We start from the raw sequence: 17,692 nt of genomic DNA, 5'->3' as shown, positions 1-17,692 counted from the left end.
TGCTGATGTTTAACAGGCAGAGTTTACCATGTTCAATAACTTAGTTTAGCATTTGGTAATTGGCACACAACACAGAGTACAGTCGAGGATCATGGGAATACTATTACTATTTTGCATTATGATTCAATCCCTTCAGAAAGTTGTAATGTTGCAACAATTAATATTCACATATTCACTCTTTCGCTGTGAATTCTGCATGACCCTACAATTTTGTCCAGTCAGCGCAACTTTTCGCGAATTTGACTAAATCGTAGTTTCCCACGCAAAACAGTGAGCCGCTGAACACACTTCCTTGTTTCTGGTTGAGAAGATGCAGACGTGTGCGGTGTGAATGTCTCATATTTACCCTCAGAAACCTGAGCTTTTAGCTAGTTTAGCAATTTTCGCTTTCTCTCACAATTTTATTGCATTTCAGCATGCATCGTAATTTTCAGAAATCAATACCAAATAGCTGCTTATGAGTTTTCTGTCTATAGACTGATCGACTAGTTGTTGGACAAGAATTGAACAAATTGAAAGTTCGACCTGATGATGGTGCTAGAGCGAATAGAAGGGATTACAAGCCCTCCTGAGGGGGACATGAATGTTGGCACTGAATTTATGGCATCATTTAAAGGCAATTCATTAAATTCTTCCTCCGCAGAGTGAGCACTGTGAGATTCGGTTGAAGGCTTTACAAGAACTAGTAAGTGGACCTTGAGTACATTTGGAGTTTTTTGGGACGTTTTTTCATCAGACCTCACACACACTCATTGTTATTGGATCGAAACCCACAGGCCACACACAAGAGAATGGGCTTTTATGATAAATTTTGCCGTTAAAAAAAAATAACCTCAGTGTTCAGACAGAAACTAACAGGGTTTTTCCATCTGTCTGCTTGAGGCGTGCTGTGCAAGACTGAGCCGTGAAGACATTTCCCATATGCAGGCTTGGTTGTGGGTAGCACTTCGAAGAATAATGCAGCAACACGTCTTAACTGTAACACTTCCATGTTGAGTCATCAAAAAAGTGGAGGGTTTTATTGAACATATTGTGTCTGCGGTGATAATGCAGTGGGTAAACTCCTGTTCATTTAAAGGCCTGGTGAGTCTATCGGCAGAAATGGAATATAATATTCATAGCTAAGTTTTCATTAGTGTATCATCTGAAAATACACCTTTTTTGTGTGTTTTTGTTATTTATATACCTTATGATGAGCTATTTTTATCTACAGAGGCGGCCATGTTAAACCGCCATGTTTCTTCAATTGGTTGAGTCATTTCACGAGAAAACAAATAAAAATGTCAACCTCATGGTGGTGCTAGAGGAGGTCACTTAGGCTTCATCCTCTTGGGACCATGAATGTCAACATCAATGGCCCCCAGTAGTTGTTAAAATAAATCAGTCTGGACTAAAGTGGTGGACAGACAGACTGATACATCATCTGGGGACCAATACTTGATGATATCTGAACAACCAGTGACAGTTTTGTGCTAATTAGCAGATATTACCACGATGACACGTTAAACTAAGATGATGAACGTGGTAAATATTATACCTGCTAAACATGTTAGCATGTTGATGTTAGTATTTAGTTGAAAGCATGCCTGTAGACTCTTATTAGTCTTGGTTTGACTGTGACCTGACCCTTAAGTGACATCTTAACACCCATTATGCATTTCAAAGGTCCTTTGCATCAGTCCTGAAAGGTTATTTTTGAGTTTGAATGAGCTAAGATCATGTAATTTGATCATAACTCTTGGCATGTAGTCGAGGGAAATACAAGCGATCGTTTGTTGGATCTGGATGTTTGAACCTGATATACGATATATTGCGTCATTCAGTCCCACGGGGTCTGTGTGTGACGGGGTTATAAAGCAACTAAGAAGGAAACTGACGTGCACTCTCGTTTCAGTCTCAGTAATGTGCACCTTCCCTGACACTGTACTACAGAAAAGCCAGAGACAACTGTGTCCACTGGATGAGTCAAATACCAAAAACACGGCATTAAACATTTCCCATAATGCCACCGACAGCGTCTTTTTATTAGATGCACCCTGCCTGGTAACTGCCCCCATACTTAAACTTAATAAAACTCCAGAACAACACGTAATTGTTTTCATAGGCTGAGTAGTTGCCCTTCGTAACAAAACTGACCTTCATGGAGTTCCCCTTTTATAGATTGTTAAATATAATGTTTTGGGAAATGACTCCAGCCAACAGTCGGTAGAAACATAAATTTTAGAGGAAAAGTACATCATGTCCACCACATTCATGTCAACAGCAAACAGAATACACCAGTAACCAGTCTAACCAGTAACAGCCTGATAGGCAGCTTTGTGGCAATGGTTTAGCATGTGGTTGTTATTTTTGTCTGCAGATGGTGTAAACAGTCCCAGTTGCTATAGGCGATTTGATAAACTGATACGTCCCTCAACCGTACCAGAAAGCACCCGAGAACCACCTAAGATCGCCTACAGTGGCCCACAGGGGAAAATTGTCTCATTCACATGCAACTTTTTGAGAACATCACAAGATGAATATCAGCACGGTGAACTCAATGAAGATACTGCAATTCTCGGCAATTTATGACATAAGCAGTTGTTATTGCTGATCCTCACTTGATGACGTCAACATATAGGGTAGACATGATAATGGTTGTTTATAATAAAGCCCATCTGTACTAAGGGTGCATCTTTAATCAAATTATTATCGAGATATGGCTAAGTACAATATCCAAATCACAGAACATGCAATCATAATGAAGTACTGTAGTGCTGCAGAGACAACAAACAAATCTTGTTCTCTGAATGTGTGTATTTGGTACAGACCCCAATAAATGTCAGATCATCAGGATTTGAATCATTTTCTTTCAGTGAAACTGGAAATTGTGACGCAAATCCGTAAATCCTATCGTAATATCTATCAAATTAAACAATATTTACATTTTTTGACGCTGTATTGTGCAGCCCTAGTGTGTACTATGACTGTTATCTAAGTTCTGCTTCATCTACAGGTAGAGTAGTGGATATAGTTTCTCTGTGTAGGGCTGAATCTAATGATTATTGTCATTATTCCAGTATTTTCTTGTTTAATCAACTGTTTGGACCAAGGTGAAGTATGCAATTCTTTATTGTTACTCCAGAATATTTTTCATCAAAAACTCAAAGTTGGCTTTTACATTTTAATGTTGTACTTCATTCAGGTATACATATTTACTATAAACAAAGTAAATGACCAAGAGCTTACAAACAATGTCACAATTGTCTCAATAGTTTTTTATTTATTTCTACATTTCAAAGATAATAAATCTTCAACAAAGGGTGATTATGATAGAAGTACGTCATACATGTATAATCAAAAACTACACCAAAGTATTATTAGTATAAAGTATAAACTATTACTAGGAATAATGTATACTGAAAAGAGATGGATATAATAAATATGGAATATAAGTTATGAAGATTATAACTTAGTTAAGTGGTATATAAGTATATAAGTGTTTGTTTTGCAATATTAAACTGCTATACTTGCTATTAATTAAACTCCAGTCTTGTATTAGTGGTCAATGTAAGGCCTTTTTTTTGAAGCGCATTCTCTAGGTTACTCGGTAAGTTCGAGCTAATATGTTAACACTCATTTAGCAAACAAATACTCATATAGACAAACGTACGTGCTGGGTTACACTACGACACTAGAGGTGACGGTTGATGATGAAGAGTTGCATGCTATATCTACTTTTAACATTAAAGTACTGTTGTTTTTTATTAGAGTGAAAATATTTGTACTATACTGAGACTGATGTGAAGAACCACACAATGCAAAGCTGACTATGGAGTATTATTATAATTATAGTATATATACACAGTATATATATATATATATATTTGATATAAATATTAGTTATTTATAAGATTTCATTTGAATGCCAGGAGTGTCACATTGTGATAATTGAGACCCGCTTTTATCATTAGAGATATTTAATTGTTGTAACTAAAACTCTCTAATTGTTTTAAGCACGTCTCCCTAACGCCTGCTATATATATTTCTGTATATGTGGTCGAAGTTCTTCTTTAATATACAAGACATTAACAAAATAACATAAATCTTATAAGTCACATTGATTTATTCACTTAAGATGGATGTCCATAACCATTACAGATCCACCTCCATGATTGTTATTTTACACGCCCTTGTATATCCGCCATAATGTGACACTCCCAAGAAAATCTTGTCATTCTTAACGTATAGTGTAGATATATTATAATACATATAACGATATAGTTTTAATAAATAGTATATATATATATATAATTATTAATTCTTATTATTCCTATTATTGTTTATATTCTTTGTTACTGTTGTAGTTTGTTGATGCTTTGGTGTAACTTCCACAGTCCACACCCTATAAGCCTGTGAGATCTACAATGGCTTTGATGAAAATTGTATCATCTCTGAGATACGGGCTCTTGCCAGCCAGTTTAGCCAGCGGACAGAAGAGCGGGCAGCCACTGGCGATGTTCATCTCACTGATCGGCCGCTGAAAGGAGGTGGAGGTGACATCAGGGCGGAAAGCATCGATAATGTGCTCCCTGTTGTTCTGATCCAAGAGCATTAGAGTCACCTGGGAAAAGAGGTGGAGAAGAGGAGAGTTGGTTTTGTGCCATTTATTGTGGCGACGGTGGATTAAAATGGGTGGAAAAGATGGTTTATGAGTCTTCCTACCTTCTGACTGAATGGCCATTTGAGCAGCGCGTCGCACTTGCCCCTCATGACAACAAAGAAGAGCGACAGGTGTGTTCCTCGCCCTGTCCCGTCGCCGTTCAAATAGAGCCTCAGACACATTTTGTATCCGTATTTGCTGGAGTAAAATGCTGCGAGGGAGAAACAGAAGAACCCAGAATGTAAAACGAGAGCCAAAAAAACAATGTCATGTGAGAATGGGAGTGACAAATAGACTCCCTGAAGGAAAACAAGGGTGTATTGAAGTGGAATTTCCCTTGACTACACGCCAAATAACCTTTCAAGACAGACACAGAGGAGCTTTGAAATGCATGATGGGTGGTGAACATGTCTTTCATCTCACCTGGAGAGAACATTGCAGGTGTTCGGCCAGCCACGGCATCCTGCCTTCGGCGTGAGAAGTCGGCGATTCTCCAGACAAATATCCCGTCGTAGGTGCAGAATTGCAGTTCTCGCACCAGCTGTTCGGTTTCAGACAGCTGCAAGTCTCTCATCGTGACTGTCCGCTCCAGCTGACGCACTTTGTTGGAGAGGACATCGATTTTTTCCTGGTCTAAACGATGTTGATGCGAGAAAGCCTCCATTGTGAAGGAACTGCGCTCCACCTCTCGGTTCAGGACGCACACGATGTTTTCTAAAGCGTTTACCTGTCAAAGAAAATAAGAAGCAACGAATAGATTTAGATTCTCATTCAAAACCTATGAATGTTAGTGGTTAACAAAGAGAATATAACCCATTTGAGACTCACCTTTTTTTCCAAGTCCACAGACTGCACAGAGGCTGCAGCTCCGGTGCCCACAGGGACTCCCTCCTCAGGAGCCCTGTACAGGCCCAGACCAGAGTCCTCCTGCCACTCTCCAGGACCAGAAGCGTCAGCGCGTGTCCGAACCATGGACAGCACCATGGGCAGCAGCAGACGCAAGTGCTCCATGGTGCTGCTGTGCTCATGGTCGCTGAGCTTCCCGTTCTCTATCTGAGAAACACAACAGAATTTATTTAGCTGCTACTGTAAGTCGGACCAAACTGAAAACCTTCAAGCTGCAGTGCTTAATTGGTCCAGTCAGATTGTATCAGTGATTAACTGAGCTATAATGCTTTGTGGTTTAAGTTTTCAGGGTTGTAAAGTTGGGTCTTTCTGTTTCAGTGAGGATACGGTTTATAATAATAATCTTGTTGTGAAAGAGCCAAAACAATAGAATATTTTTCAATTATTCACAAAAAAATCTATCAATTGTTGGATTTTGACAGATAACATAAACAATCTGGTTTGGAATCTTAACAACTGCATTAATATTAACAAATATAACATTAAATATTCAAAACTATAAAAGTAACAATTTAACAGTTAATTACTAATCTAATCTGCTTCATCAGGGTGTGGAAACACTGTATTTATACTGTCAATGGTGGAAACGTATGAAAACAACTGCTCAACTCAACTGTCATCAGATTTTGATTTGAATGTTGCTCAACCCTGATTGGTACAGGGACGTATGTGACATCACTGTTTTTAAATGAGCCCCGCCCACTTTATAGCAGTCAGAAGAGCTCAGACAAAAAACAGCCCAGAGAGAAATCTCTAATGTGAAGAAAGTAATGTGTTCATGTACGACCCCAGTGATCATGGTAAGAAGCTAATTGATCAAATACGTTTTCAGTGCCTATAAATGATTTTGACCAAGATATGAACCGAGCGGGAGAAATAACAGTTAAAAAATAACCTTGTCATTGCTCTCTGGTGAAATGATTATGTAATGGCAACCCAGTGCTAAATTATTAATTTAAATATCTAAATTACTAAACTAACTCTAAAATTACTAAAATTACTAAACTCTAAAATACTACTACTACTACTACTACTTTTATTATTTCTGCACTGCAATTTGTTAATATTTCATACATTACCTGTACACTGATAGGATCAATCTGTGATAAGCTAAAACTGTCTGATAATATCAGCCACACTGATGTACTGGTCGGCTTCGACTGTGAAGCGTTTTTTAGTACAGATTTTTAAACGAGTAGTTTCACATTTTTCTTTCTTATCGAGAGTTAAAAGAAAAGATCAACTTCATTCACATGCCGGTAGACTAAAAATAAAGCTAATGGCATTTAACTTAGCTTAGTATAAAGACAAACAGCTAGCCTAGCTCTATCCACCTATCAGCACATATAAAGCTCACTAGTTAACGTATTATATCTTGATTGGGAGGTGTTACGTGCCACACTATTTTTCGTTCTATTTTCACAGGTTGTAGTATAAAGATTTTGTCACCCACCCACCTACAGCTAGTTGTTTATCCTTGACTCCTGTCTCTATGCTAAGCTAAGCTAACTGTCTCCTGACTGCAAGACATCTTCCAACATAGTTTAAACAAGTTCGATTTCGGTACATACCACAGATTTACAGCCCACTTCACTGAATGGACAGGCACTCTTTGACTTGGCGCAGGACCTGCTGTGGTCATTGAACTGAAAGTAGAAAGGACAAAAACAAAAGTTAAAGAATTAGTGGACGAGCTCCAAAAGATTATATCAACTAAAACAGAAAAGTGAAAGTGAAGTACTGGAGGGTTTTTTGGAGGTCAGAAAGAAGTGGTCAGAACTCAGACTTCTAGTTTAATGATTTATTGTAACTTATATGTTCTGTGGTTTGTGTTTTGTATGATCTTCTGCATGCATTCTGGGGAATTCGGGGTAAGGTGTTGCATATTTGCTTAGGCTGTAAATGCTATATTCAGTGAATATTCTATGCTTAGGTAGAACTTAAGATAGTCCCTTTTATAGCTTTATTTTAAGTAAAACACCTAGAAGCCTTTATTCGGAGAGGAAAAGCATTACAATACAGAGTAATTTTAAATAAAATCTCTTAACCCCACATAGAGATTAATATGGAAAATAAAAGGGTCATTTGAGGAACAGCTCAAACCTTTTCTCTTGGGATCTTCTTCTTCCCACAGTCCTTGCATTGTAAGGGAAACTTCAGACAGATCTCATCATGGGCCTAAAATACACCACAAAAGGAGTATGAGAATAAGGGCCCATTTATGCAGACACTACCAGCAACTGCTTTACACAGCTTCTATATCTCACCTTGATGTCTTTAAAGTTGAAGGTCATTTTGCAGTATTTACAGTTCAGGGTTCTTGCTTCACATTCTCTCTCATTATGTCTGTCCTTCTCCGTACGAAGAATCGAGGTGTGGCAGGCCTCGCACTGTATCCGCTCGAACTCACAGCGACCTTCGTGCTGAGCCTAAAAAAGAAAAAGGGAGGACAGATGTTTTATGATTGCTGCATTCATCCATTCAGAGCAGGTGTGGTATTCATTGTTAGGACACGAGCAAAGAAAGACAGTTGCCCTTTATGGCGCTAAAGCCTATTTGCGTGCATAGGATGTAGATGGTAGATGATAAAAAAAGGGGTCATATAAAATCTTATGACTTCTATAGAAATGTCACACCCTTGTTAACTATTTCTCAAAACAAAAGTTGTAACTGCCAGACACACCTGTGAATGTCTGCGGGCTGTACTGACAATGTGGAAAAACAAGCTGTTCTTTTACACAACCATTCATCTGCTTTATCTCAGTTGCATAAAAAAAAGCATGTGACAACAAAGATTATAGTAGTTATTTAATTACAAAAGTGATATTAAGTAGTTATGATTCTGTAATTATGTAATTATTGATGCAATTTTTGTTCGTGTAAGAAATTAGGGGAGATTCCATAAAAGCACAAATAGCAGACTATAGAAGTGAGATAAAAAAAAATAGGAAGTAAGTGGTTGCAGAGGAAAAAAAACCAACAGAAGTAAAATAGATACAGAAATAAATTAAGTGGAAGTACAAAAATACATTACTGAAAAAAAAAAGGTATAGAAGCTGTAAAGATGAAGTAGCCCCCCATAATAAAAATATGAATATCTTTTTAAAAAGAACCGGGAAACAATGTGGGCGGAGCTCAATTGCGAGGCGGAGTTTTCAACCTGGAAGTTATTTACTTTCACAATGACTACCAACAGCACGCATGGATCCACAGAACAGGATTAGCAGGTAGGTTAGCCTGTTTTTCGCTTTGACTGCTCACTCTTAAACGCTACGCCAGCAGATCACAAACCGAATAACCAAGCTAAATATGAATCATTATTCCAGACAAATCCCTGCCCTTACCACGCCGTCCAAGACCTATTCGTAGGACCTATTTTTGGGTGTGAATGGCTAGCTAACCACTAGCGCGGATCTTCCGACACAACAATGACTAAGCCGGCAGCAACCCACAGAACGTGGGATGTCGCACAGCATAGTAATCATTTCTCGACTGCTGAAATAAAACTATAGCGAAGTTGGAGCCCAAAAGCAAGCATGTGATTCTTCAGAAGAAGAAGTTTTATGAGCAAGCTAACCAGACGGAACCACATTTGCAAAACATGCAAAATAATCTCCAGCATCAGCCGTGTGTGCTCATTTTCATGTCATCACGTCAGTCTCACATATCCTGGTTTGAGGTGACAGTTAAGTAAACCACAAACAGACAAGAAACAAACATCCTTTGCACAGACTTATAATCAGGAAGTCTCTTTACTAAACAACCTTGCCCCAACACGTAGATATTTACAGTAGAAACAGAACTAGTAGACAGACAACACTCAGGCAAACACAAGAACAGCTTTACGGGGGCTTTAACTTTATTATAAAAATCACAGTCTGTCTGAAGGGCGTAGCTCATTGTCTAAATCCATTCCTGTTTCTGCATGTCTGCATGAAAATTCACCAGTTCCCTTGTGAACTGGTACCACTGGTAAATCTAAAAAAAGTCAGTTTCATTACCGTGTAATGGTCAACTAACCATAATCAGCAGTCATGCTAATCTTGAGTTAAAAGCCCTTTTATATCCTGGTACTTTCCCACTGAGTTGTTGTTGCTAACACAGGGACTTTCCAAGGCAGCATGTTAAGTTTCACTTCCTGTTCCCCACTGCAGCGCAGTAACACAAACACATTCATAATATGAGCACTTGAAGAGAAAAACAAGTATGGATTGTAGAATATGTACACTATGTACTGATGGTTTAGAAAGATTGAAAAAAAATACCATACTGACAGTACTGTTGTGGTAAACTGACATGTGGTTAATATATGGCAGAATGGGACACACACACTCAAGTACAAAAGCAGTGAAAACACACACACACACCCCCACAAACTGAACTTTATACTTCACCTCATACTCTTTTATGGATCCTGTCCAATTACAGCCCTGGTTCAAACACCTGGCAGGCAGACTCGCTATTTCTCGACCTGCAGCATTGTCTGGAAATGCCTGGTCAAAGAGCAAAGAACACAGTTCAGTGAGCTCATGAAGCCACAAATTATAATAGCAAACAGACATAAAAGGATTGTATGTCCGTAGTCTGTGTTGGAGGAAACCAGTCAGACTGTAGTCATATATTATTCTTTGAAACAGAGTGGGGGTGAGGAATGGTATACAGATAGGGAGGATGTGTCATAAAATAACAATGTTGGCTGGAAACGAAATACTTCATAACTTACCTCATTACTATTTAGAATGGAAATTGGTTCCTCATATATCTCTTCTTGGCGGCAGGCTTCACATGGTTTTGGGCCAGAACTAATAAACAAAACAGGTTTGTGAAAAAAAAATAAAATAAACCCTGCTGGTTGGCACTAAAGGTCAGCAACAATTTCCTGCTGACCCATTACTACCAACAACTGCTGACCAGTATGGACTGCAGCTCAGGTACATGAATCAGTAATCAATACAACAGCAGCAGAAACAAAAAAAGCTTGTAGCTCTATGTGAATGCTGAAATGTGTAACCTTGATAAGGTTTGTGAAATTCATGAGGAAATGTATTAGCTTTTGCAAAGATTGAGGGCAAATAAATGAATAACACACACATGCACACAAACAAAGAGAACATGTGAAACTATCACTATGACATGATGAAATTGTATAGACAGCAGGGGTTTTTGTTTTTTAAACAGGTCACATGTAATGACCTTTTCAAAACACCTATTTCACTTGTGGTTTGTGTAAAGGTTAAAGTTTACTACATGTGAAACTGCATTTCACATGTAACGAAATCCACATGACACAGGCACTTGGTGGTTTTGAGACCAGGTGAAAGTGACGTGAAAAATACACACAAGTGCTCTTTGGTGTTTGTTGGTGGAAGATTAGCAAAATGAGACTCCATTACATGCATGTTATATAGGATTAGTTTTTTTGTAGTATAATTCCCTCTACTGTGCCCTTATGATTAATGATACTCCCAAAGTATCACTAGACATAAGGTGACACACCAATGTATTCGTAATGCATTCGCACTGCATTCATGAACAACCAGTGAGTCAGTGAAAAAGAAGTGGAAAAGAAAACAATGGACACCTTTAGAATGAGTCAGCATGGTCAGATCCTTGTCATTCACTGACCCCATTAGATTCCAGTCATGTGAGGGATGAGTTTGCATAAAGTAACTGATCTTGAGTGCATAAAAAATTCCCAGATGCGAGCGAGAGATAAGAACACAGGATGTGCTGAAGCATGTCCGACAAGAGGGTAAGCATTAGGGGGTGAAGGGGTTTGCATTTCACACGGTTGTTGGTGGTCTGAGGACCTCCAGTCTACCTGGTGAGCTGCTTGAAGCAGTGTACACAGAAGCGGTGGCCGCACTGAGCCTGGACAGGCTTCCTCAGGACCAGGAGACACTGCTGACATTTGTATTTATTCTCCATGGGCACTGACAGTACACTGAGAGGGATCCCTGGTAAAGAGTTTGCACAGTCCAACGAAATTCGGGCCATTCTTCTCCATCAATCTGGTGCTATTTCCTGTGAACGCCAAAGAAAACAGCTCTTAACCAAACAGTTTGAAAAAACTTTCACAATACTTGTGCAACAGGAACGAGCCAGTATACCAGCCAAGGTTTTGTTTTTCCCATGTCACATATAATAACAAATAATTAGGTATTGAACACCAAGCTGCATACCGGTCTGTCAGAGTTACACCTATTGTCAGTGTCAGCACATGTGTTCTGTACTAAAGCCTTTGAGCAAATAATTGTACAGTGAGAATAAGGCTGATTCATCGTTATGAAACTGTGTGAGTCTGCCAGTTTAACCATGTTAGGTTTGGCTGTGAAATATTTAACTTGTTTTATATTTTATAGCCAAATGTTGCAGGCATCTTCGAGTGAAATAAAATGGTTGGTAGTAATACCTAGTTTGCATGAAATTCAAAAAGATGTAAATCCATCAAGGCTACAGTGGAACCTGTGTACAACCTGCTTTTCTTAAACCCTTTCTTTAGATATGAAACTGATATGAGATACGTGTGAATTCTTTCGAGCTGTTATCAGCAGTGTCTACCGAGGAAAAAAGAAATATCTATGAGAAAGAATCTGTCGGGTAACTGACAAACTGGTGACAGAATTATTATCAGATAAACATGGTAACCGGTTAGAGCAGAAGTACTGCAAAAGAAAAAACTGCTCATATTGCTTTCGCAATATCTGTTATTTCACAGAAAACTGAAGATGGTTTTAGTCTACACTTCCCAAATACTGGGGGTCCAGAAAAGGTTTGACTTAACTTTAACACAATGCACAATGGATCAAATTTGGTTGTGGTCACAATATCTTTAATAAAATCCTTTTTTTTTTTGCATCCGAAAAAGCAACTTAAAGCAACTTTTGTTTACGAGAATATTCCTTCCTTTGGTGCCATCTAGTGGAAGTATCACGAAGGGCACTCTGGTAAACTGAAGACGGTGAGCTGTAACATCATTTTACACATTCAGTGCCGTCAGTACAGCTATATGGAGTTGCTGTTGTCTTCATCATACAATTAAAAGGGTTGGGAGAGCAAATCTATCAACAATGCAATGAAAAGGTTTTGGTTTTTTTTTGCAAACCCAAAACTTTTCAGTGCTATTGAGCTGAATCTTGTGGGCACCTGGGCGGGACCTACACTGAAAGATGCCAATCACACATTGGTTTTCTCTTCTATTTAGGTTTTCCTTTCAATTAGACATCTTTTATGGTAGAAAAGCAGTGTTGCACTGACCCCTACATGTCTGCAATGGTAGCAGTAAATGCAATAGTGGATTTAATCAGTTATGAGCACATGATTTGTCATTGAAAAGTCCCTTATGGGAAAATGAGTGGGGAGTGTTTTTGCTATATGAGATGTCATGCTGTCATCTTATACTAACATATTCCCACACGCCCAGAGCAAATACTTCTTCAGTGAATGTCGTGCACACACCTGGCTGGGTTTAGTTTTACACACAGCTGCAGAAAGTGGTATGCTATGTACGTGCATGCAAGTACAGTATGTCGACACACAGCTCATGCATTCTGCAAAGAATACGAGCAGATTGCAACTTTGCATGTGGTGACATGAGCACATCACATTTGAGATCTTCCCTGCTTGTCTGCGATAGGTTTGAGGGTTTTATAATAATATGAAGTTCATCTGGTTTGAACTCACAGTACACAAGCCCAATAGCTCTGAGCAGTGTCTCCACCTATTCATTTGCTTTGAGACAAAGCAGATCTTTGATCAGTGTCAATCAACAATGCCACTGGCAAAAACACACACGTTTCATCTCAGCCTTTTCCCGAAAATGGGGAAAACCTAACAAAGCTACCCCTGTTTACACTACGTGGAGATGCAGTAAATATTTTCTACCCACATTGCAGGGTTTAGTTACAGAACACTATTCATCCTGTACAAGCTGACTGGGGGAAATTTATGGAAATCTTCTCTGTAAAAAAAGCCAGCCATGCAAACGTTTGCAGCCTCTGTGATAAGGCTGAGATAGGCTTACTCATTGTGCTTCTGCTGGTCATGAGAGTCAACTTTTTGTTGACATGGCTTAAAGATCTGAATCGTCTTTTTGTGATGAACTCAGATTAAGCCGTGTCTCAGACGCAGGAAATCTTCTGAAAGATGTCTGTAGAGAGGTTAGATTAAAAGTGGCAGGTACATGAAACTAGCAAACTGTTACTGTGGCCTGCGAACTCAGTAACCATATGAAGACTGAAACCAACTAAACAGGACACACTCTAACCTCTAGCAGTCATAATGATCTTCACAAAATGACTTAATATAACTATAAATCTGAAAAAAATGATCAGAAGACTAATATCTAGAGTGCTTGTACTCATGAGACTTCAACTGTCACAAGTGGCAACATATGACCAGCAATGCATCTTTCAAGTAACATTAACACTTCCTGGGGTTTTTTTTTGTTTGATTCAATAAACATTTGTGCTAACATAAGGTTGTTAGCTAGATCTATGACATTAGAAAGCATTTTAACTGTGTAAAACATAATATTTAGGCAAATTCTTAACCATTACTGACATTTTGTTAGCCTTTCTAAGAAGACTGAGTCATGTTAATTTTTGTATGAGTTTGTCAAAAGATATTGCTAAATCTTCCCTATCACGTGGAGAGGGGAACAGCATGTTCCAGATTAATGATTAGTAATCACTTGGTTGTCTTGTTTCACCAGAGATTACTTAATATCAACTTCAGAAGAAAACCTCATTTAAGGCGAGAAAAAGTTTCACATTACATTTCTCAGAAAAACCTCACTGCTGCTTATCAGCCGTCACACCATCACTCCCTGTCACAATTCTCAGAAAGTCTGCAACACATTTAAACGGCACACTTAAATGTTTTCACTGTTACGAAAAGTGCATTACCCAGTGCGTAACCCATTACGACCTTTCACAATCACTGAGCAATAAAAACAGGTATAATATGATTCATTAAGCTGACACAGGTAAGCACTGGTAAAACGCTGTTGAATGACATGAAAAAGACCCTTTGCAGTGAACAACGAACCAAGCACACACCGAGGCTGGTGTTTAGTTTGTGTGTCCATGGAAACCTTCAGAGGGTAGCAAATAAAAATCCAGTGAAAACAATCATAAAGCAGGAAATATCATGTAGAAACCATATGCTGGTTTCTCTTTGTGACACTATACTCCACCACCATCCTGAAAAGACCAATAATCAGACCTGAATCTGTGTACAGTGTGGCTGAAAATGTCAGAAACAAGAGCACAAAGAACATGCAAGCAGCCATGCACTAACTCCACTTTAACCAAGCTGTGATAAAACATACACTTCTTGAATTGTGTCCAGTTACAGCTGTGTAAAGTGAGTGTAAACAATCATGTCTGTGGAAGAACTATCACCAACACCAACAGCTGCTCTCTGGATTAAAACTTAACAACTAAAGCACAAACAAACCCCTTTAGTACCCCCTTTTTTTGTCTCAAACAAATGTCCCTGACTGCCTTTTTTAAAGCTGGCAGGGCGCCCAATAGCTCGCCCTATGCGTTCGCCATGTTCTTGGTCCGTATATCTCTTTTTTTGCTCCAAACAAGCGGTTTCTAGACTCTGAACCCACCCTGCGACCTGTACTGAAACTACAACAAAATCTTCACTCACTTACCTTGAAAACCTCCCTGTTCGAGTTATAAGGCGTACGTATTTCATACCAGAGTATTTCATACCCGGTATAGTTACACCCACACACACACACACACACGTCAGCACAAGTGAGGCTATATATTACACACCAGGGCAACTCCACTGACTCAGAGGCAGTATGGCTATCTTGTGGTCACTTAGTCTGTGAATAACTTATGTAGTTGTCTTTTTATATATATATATATATATATATATATATATATATAATAAATAACTTTGCAGTTTGAGTTACAGGCGGTTAAAACATGATGTAAACACTTTATTTCTTGATAAGATACACAACTTTAGGCAAGCTAACTAAAAAAGGCTAAAGTAAGGCAGTGTTTGACTAACTGACAACTATGTTTTTATTTTTTATTTTAATTAAGTCGGTTAGCTAAGAAGAAGCACCAGCTCAGCTAACTAACCTTAAAGTCTTGAGTCTCTGTCGGACAGAAAACGAAACCGTTTTGTTGTCTGCAATATCCTGAGAAGGGCAGCTCAACCTTTAGCTGTTTACACTCTGCTCCTACGCTACATTCGTTAATTCATTAGAGGGCAGCTGGCGAGGACGGAGCCATTTCTCTACTACACGGTGCATTAGGCTTGACCAAACACCGCCCCCTCCGCCGGGGAAGCGAGGTGGCGAAACTGCTGTGCGCATGCGTATACGCGTCCAGAATGTCGCTGTGTGCGGTTAAAGGTTTCCAATGGTTAAGACAGCGTCAGTGCGTGTTGTTCTCCAAAGGTATGAGTTTCCGTACGTGTCTTCTGCTAACGTTATCTGGAAAAGCGAGAATACACCCACTGCTTCATTTATTTATTTATTTTTAATGTCAAAGCTTTAGTTTAGATAGCTGCAAGCTACGAGGCGAGTGCACACACTCCCTCTGCTGCAGGTAACGTTAGCTTCGTGAGCTACAGTCAGGTTGTCGCTTCTAACAATGGTTAGTTGTCTGGTGGAAGATTTACTGGTATTTCAGGATATTAATGTCAAGTGTGAACTGAACGAAACGATGGATAATCATTTTAAAAAGTGGTTGAATTAATATGAATGACTAAACTGAGCTTTAGTCACTTTTTAAGAGAAGCAAATGAAGGTTTCACCAATAAACTCCTGATCTTATTATTATAGAAAATGACAGCAGAAATATTTGTTTTGAGGGACCTGTTTTTTTTTTGTTTTCCACTAACCTGAAACTGTCATGACTTCATAAAGTGATTAAAGCTCAGTGGGCTTTCTGCAGATGATGTGATAGCCAGAATCTGCCCACAGCATGTTTATTGCTCTGCTGATATAGTAGAATAACTTTCCCCAACTGACAGACACATAACCTTTACACATAAAGTTTGGGGAAGTCTGTGCTGTTCTTTATCAGTGGGGTGCAGCTCATGATCACTTCCCTGAAGGAGACAAAGCAAATGTGCTGGAGGGGGAGGGGGGACCGGTGTTAGAAATAAATATCCTTGTGGGGAATAAAGTGTATTATTATGGGCTCCTAATTATTAACAAGTTGCAACATAGTGTATAGTGAAAGTGAAACCATTCTGTAGTATGATCCCCAGGAGTAAATGCTTTTCCTAATAAAGTCACTGACTAGTTGTTATGGTCGTGTGAGAGCAATTAAACAGCTGCATTGTTAGACTATCTTGGTACAGTTATATAAGAAGTCCCCAATGTTGCTCCACCTTTGTCTCAGCAGTGTGTGTCCACCAGCTGCACAGTAGCCCCGGGTTCACAGACAGCTGCTATGATGGGCTGTATCCCGGACATATCCACACCACCCCCATCCAGAAAGCCCTGTTGGCCGTCGGGTCAGGTGTGGCTGCACTACAGAATCCCTACAGACACGGTGAGACTCTCACGTCAGCACGGAGCTCAGGCTGGAGACTGCATCACTGATATTGTTTGTGCTGCTCTTTCTTTCCCTTTTCATTCCTTTCTTTTTCTTTTTCGTTAAATAAATGAAATATGTCTTCTTATGGGGCGTCTGCTTAGCTGCATACCATACAATTGCACCGCCCTTGTTTGACTCCAGGAAGTCAGGCTGCGTTTCCTGCCTGTAATTAAATAAGGCAAAAGGCCAAAAGAGTCAAATGTGAGGACAGCTCTCCTGACGGGGTTGCAGTAGAAACCCCCTAATGTTCCAAACTTTGGAAATTCATTAAAATGTAATTGTAATTGTTTAACTGCTTCGAGGAGAATCTTTCATACATTGCAGCCCAGTGGAAATTGAATCATCGCCCAAAAAATACAAATCTAAAGGTTTACTTGGTTTCTTTCTGAGCTTTTAGCCTTATTAGCAGATGGAGTTCGGCTGATAAAGGCCCATTTAAATGGTTGCTCCAATCTAAAAAGAAATACAAACAAGTAAGTCAATCTCGTGGGCGGCAGTTCCTCAGTCCACAGGGACTTGGCTTGGGAACCAGAGGGTGGCCGGTTCCCAAGTTCAGCACGGACAT

General features: G+C 39.2%; 2 protein-coding genes across 7 annotated transcripts in view; one reads left to right on the top strand and one right to left on the bottom strand.

The window, feature by feature from the left end:
- Window positions 1-3,128: 3,128 nt before the first annotated feature.
- On the bottom strand, window positions 3,129-15,796 carry traf2b (Tnf receptor-associated factor 2b). 4 transcript variants are annotated; one of them, XM_035667965.1, is made up of 11 exons: window positions 15,658-15,796; window positions 11,370-11,572; window positions 10,272-10,350; window positions 9,943-10,041; window positions 7,816-7,977; window positions 7,652-7,726; window positions 7,120-7,194; window positions 5,471-5,695; window positions 5,066-5,369; window positions 4,705-4,853; window positions 3,129-4,603 (listed from the first exon to the last, which is right to left on the bottom strand). In XM_035667965.1, the coding sequence occupies exons 2-11, from the start codon at window positions 11,543-11,545 to the stop codon at window positions 4,385-4,387; spliced, it is 1,563 nt and encodes a 520-aa protein (XP_035523858.1). In that variant the 5' UTR covers window positions 11,546-11,572; window positions 15,658-15,796; the 3' UTR covers window positions 3,129-4,384. The 4 variants fall into 4 exon arrangements, with proteins under 4 accessions (XP_035523858.1, XP_035523861.1, XP_035523862.1 ...); XM_035667968.1 differs by lacking the exon at window positions 15,658-15,796 and adding an exon at window positions 15,213-15,361; XM_035667969.1 differs by lacking the exon at window positions 15,658-15,796 and adding an exon at window positions 13,572-15,200.
- The window catches only part of coq4 (coenzyme Q4 homolog (S. cerevisiae)), a 6,893-nt gene continuing 4,964 nt past the window's right edge, over window positions 15,764-17,692 (top strand). Inside the window, exons 1-2 of one of the 3 annotated variants that reach the window (XM_035667973.1) lie at window positions 15,764-15,977; window positions 16,933-17,082. In XM_035667973.1, coding sequence (XP_035523866.1) covers window positions 15,911-15,977; window positions 16,933-17,082 — 217 coding nt within the window. In that variant the 5' untranslated portion in view covers window positions 15,764-15,910. Of the gene's footprint in view, window positions 15,990-16,929; window positions 17,083-17,692 lie in introns of all 3 variants that reach the window. The other 2 variants (XM_035667972.1, XM_035667971.1) reach the window with 2 other exon arrangements.

Source organism: Morone saxatilis, unplaced genomic scaffold (genome assembly GCF_004916995.1).
Source record: "Morone saxatilis isolate NCDOM2014 unplaced genomic scaffold, NCSU_SB_2.0 Contig21, whole genome shotgun sequence".
NCBI classification, from domain to species: Eukaryota; Metazoa; Chordata; class Actinopteri; family Moronidae; genus Morone; species Morone saxatilis.
Note: the sequence above shows the minus strand (reverse complement) of the source record. Positions and strands in the feature narration are given on the sequence as shown.